This window comes from Gavialis gangeticus, unplaced genomic scaffold, assembly GCF_001723915.1.
Source record: "Gavialis gangeticus isolate Ggan-Ray unplaced genomic scaffold, GavGan_comp1, whole genome shotgun sequence".
NCBI classification, from domain to species: Eukaryota; Metazoa; Chordata; order Crocodylia; family Gavialidae; genus Gavialis; species Gavialis gangeticus.
The window spans coordinates 54,334,472-54,336,069 of record NW_017728996.1 but is presented as its reverse complement, the minus strand read 5'-3'; the positions used below and the strand labels follow the sequence as shown (position 1 = coordinate 54,336,069).

Below are 1,598 nucleotides of genomic sequence, written 5' to 3'. Positions count from 1 at the left end.
TTCCCCCACCTCCCCTGCCCCAGACTGATGTGTTACTGCAGCTGGATTTGCACTATACTCAGCTGGGCACCAAGCAGAGGGCTTGTGAGAGTCTGCAGAAAATCCTCAGGAAGTCACTGGTAGCACAACTGTTCAGCCAGAAAAAGTGTGTTATCCCACCCTGCCAGGAGGCATCAAAACCTACTTCCAGCTCATATCCCAAGGATGGATCCATGGTACCTGCAGTGCAGAAGGGGCAAGCATCGCTGGAAGTGGAGTCCAGGCGCAGCTCGCAGTGCAGCAGCCAGTCGAACACGTGCAGTGAGCCCGAGGAAAATGACGAGAGTGACCTGAGCAGTCTCTGCTCAGCACTGCTCAGGGCCAGCCCAGGACAGGATTGCTCCTGAGTGGGGTGTGAATTGCTGTCCCTGGAGACAGGTGGGGATCCTCTCACTACAGGAGGACGGCTTTTCTGGTTACAAGCAATACGGCTGCCATAGCCTAAGCCATACTCCAGAGTCTAACATGCACTATGTCCAGACAGTCAAGACAGCTATTGGAGAGGTAAAAAGAGTTGCCCCCTGTGGCCATCTCACTGCTGCATCTCCTCCTCCCCTCCCTCCCCAGAATAGCTGGATTCCAGTATCTGTCCCACTAAGCATGGAGGGTCAGCGGCCTAGTGAGCAACCTCTGCCACACTCAAAGCTCTATGCAAGGACCCTTGGCAAAGGAGTGACCATCATGCTGAGTAGATAATGTGACAATCATAGGATTTCCACCAAAAAGTCATCCATTTACAGACAAAGTTGCCACCTGGGGGTTCTGAAAGACAGACTGCAATAAGCAAAGGCCTGGGAACAAGCACTAAAACTGAAGGCATGGAAAGGTACGAGATAAAGGAATGTTGCAGGCAGGGGGTGCAATTTTAATGCAATAAAATAAAACCTTTAATGCTGACCACAGCATTGTGTAAATATTGTAACAGATTAAGAAATAACAGTTTTAAAATGGCATTGGCATGTGATTCTTCTTGTACCTGGTGTTGAGCTGCTTCTATGCTTTTCTATCTCACAGGTACAGCATATGTAAAAAATATTTAGAGTGATGTGCGGTTGTGTTTCTAGAGGGTATATTTTACCTCTGTATTTGGGATTGGGATTTTTCTCAAAAATACATTGCTGTGTTATTCAGAGAAGGCATATAGATAGAGTGTATTTTAACATGTTTATTAATGCATATTAGAGTTCAGGGTTTTATTATATTTAAAGGCACAGTGCTTGAGGTATGAAATGCATCTAGTGTTCTTGTATGGTTTGATGTATTGCTTCCTAGCAATACATCAAGTGTTTTTCAGAAAAAGGTATACAGGCATACCTCGTTTTATTGCACTTCGCTTTATTGCACTTCGCAGATATTGCGTTTTTTACAAATTGAGGCAAGACCCTCCACCAGCAAAAAGATTACGACTCGCTGAAGGCTCAGATGATGGTTAGCATTTTTTAGCAATAAAGCGTTTTTTAATTAAGGTATGTACATTGTTTTTTTAGACATAATGCTATTGCACACTTAATAGACTACAGTATAGTGTAAACATAACTTTTATATGCACTGGGAAACCA

The 1,598-nt window shown here is 44.4% G+C and overlaps 1 protein-coding gene across 1 annotated transcript in view; it reads left to right on the top strand.

The window, feature by feature from the left end:
* Positions 1-1,072, top strand: part of LOC109288803 (mucosa-associated lymphoid tissue lymphoma translocation protein 1-like) — a 60,340-nt gene extending 59,268 nt beyond the window's left edge. Inside the window, exon 15 of the mRNA XM_019504563.1 lies at positions 24-1,072. Coding sequence (XP_019360108.1) covers positions 24-386 — 363 coding nt within the window. The 3' untranslated portion in view covers positions 387-1,072. The remainder of the gene's footprint in view (positions 1-23) is intronic.
* Positions 1,073-1,598: the final 526 nt, after the last annotated feature.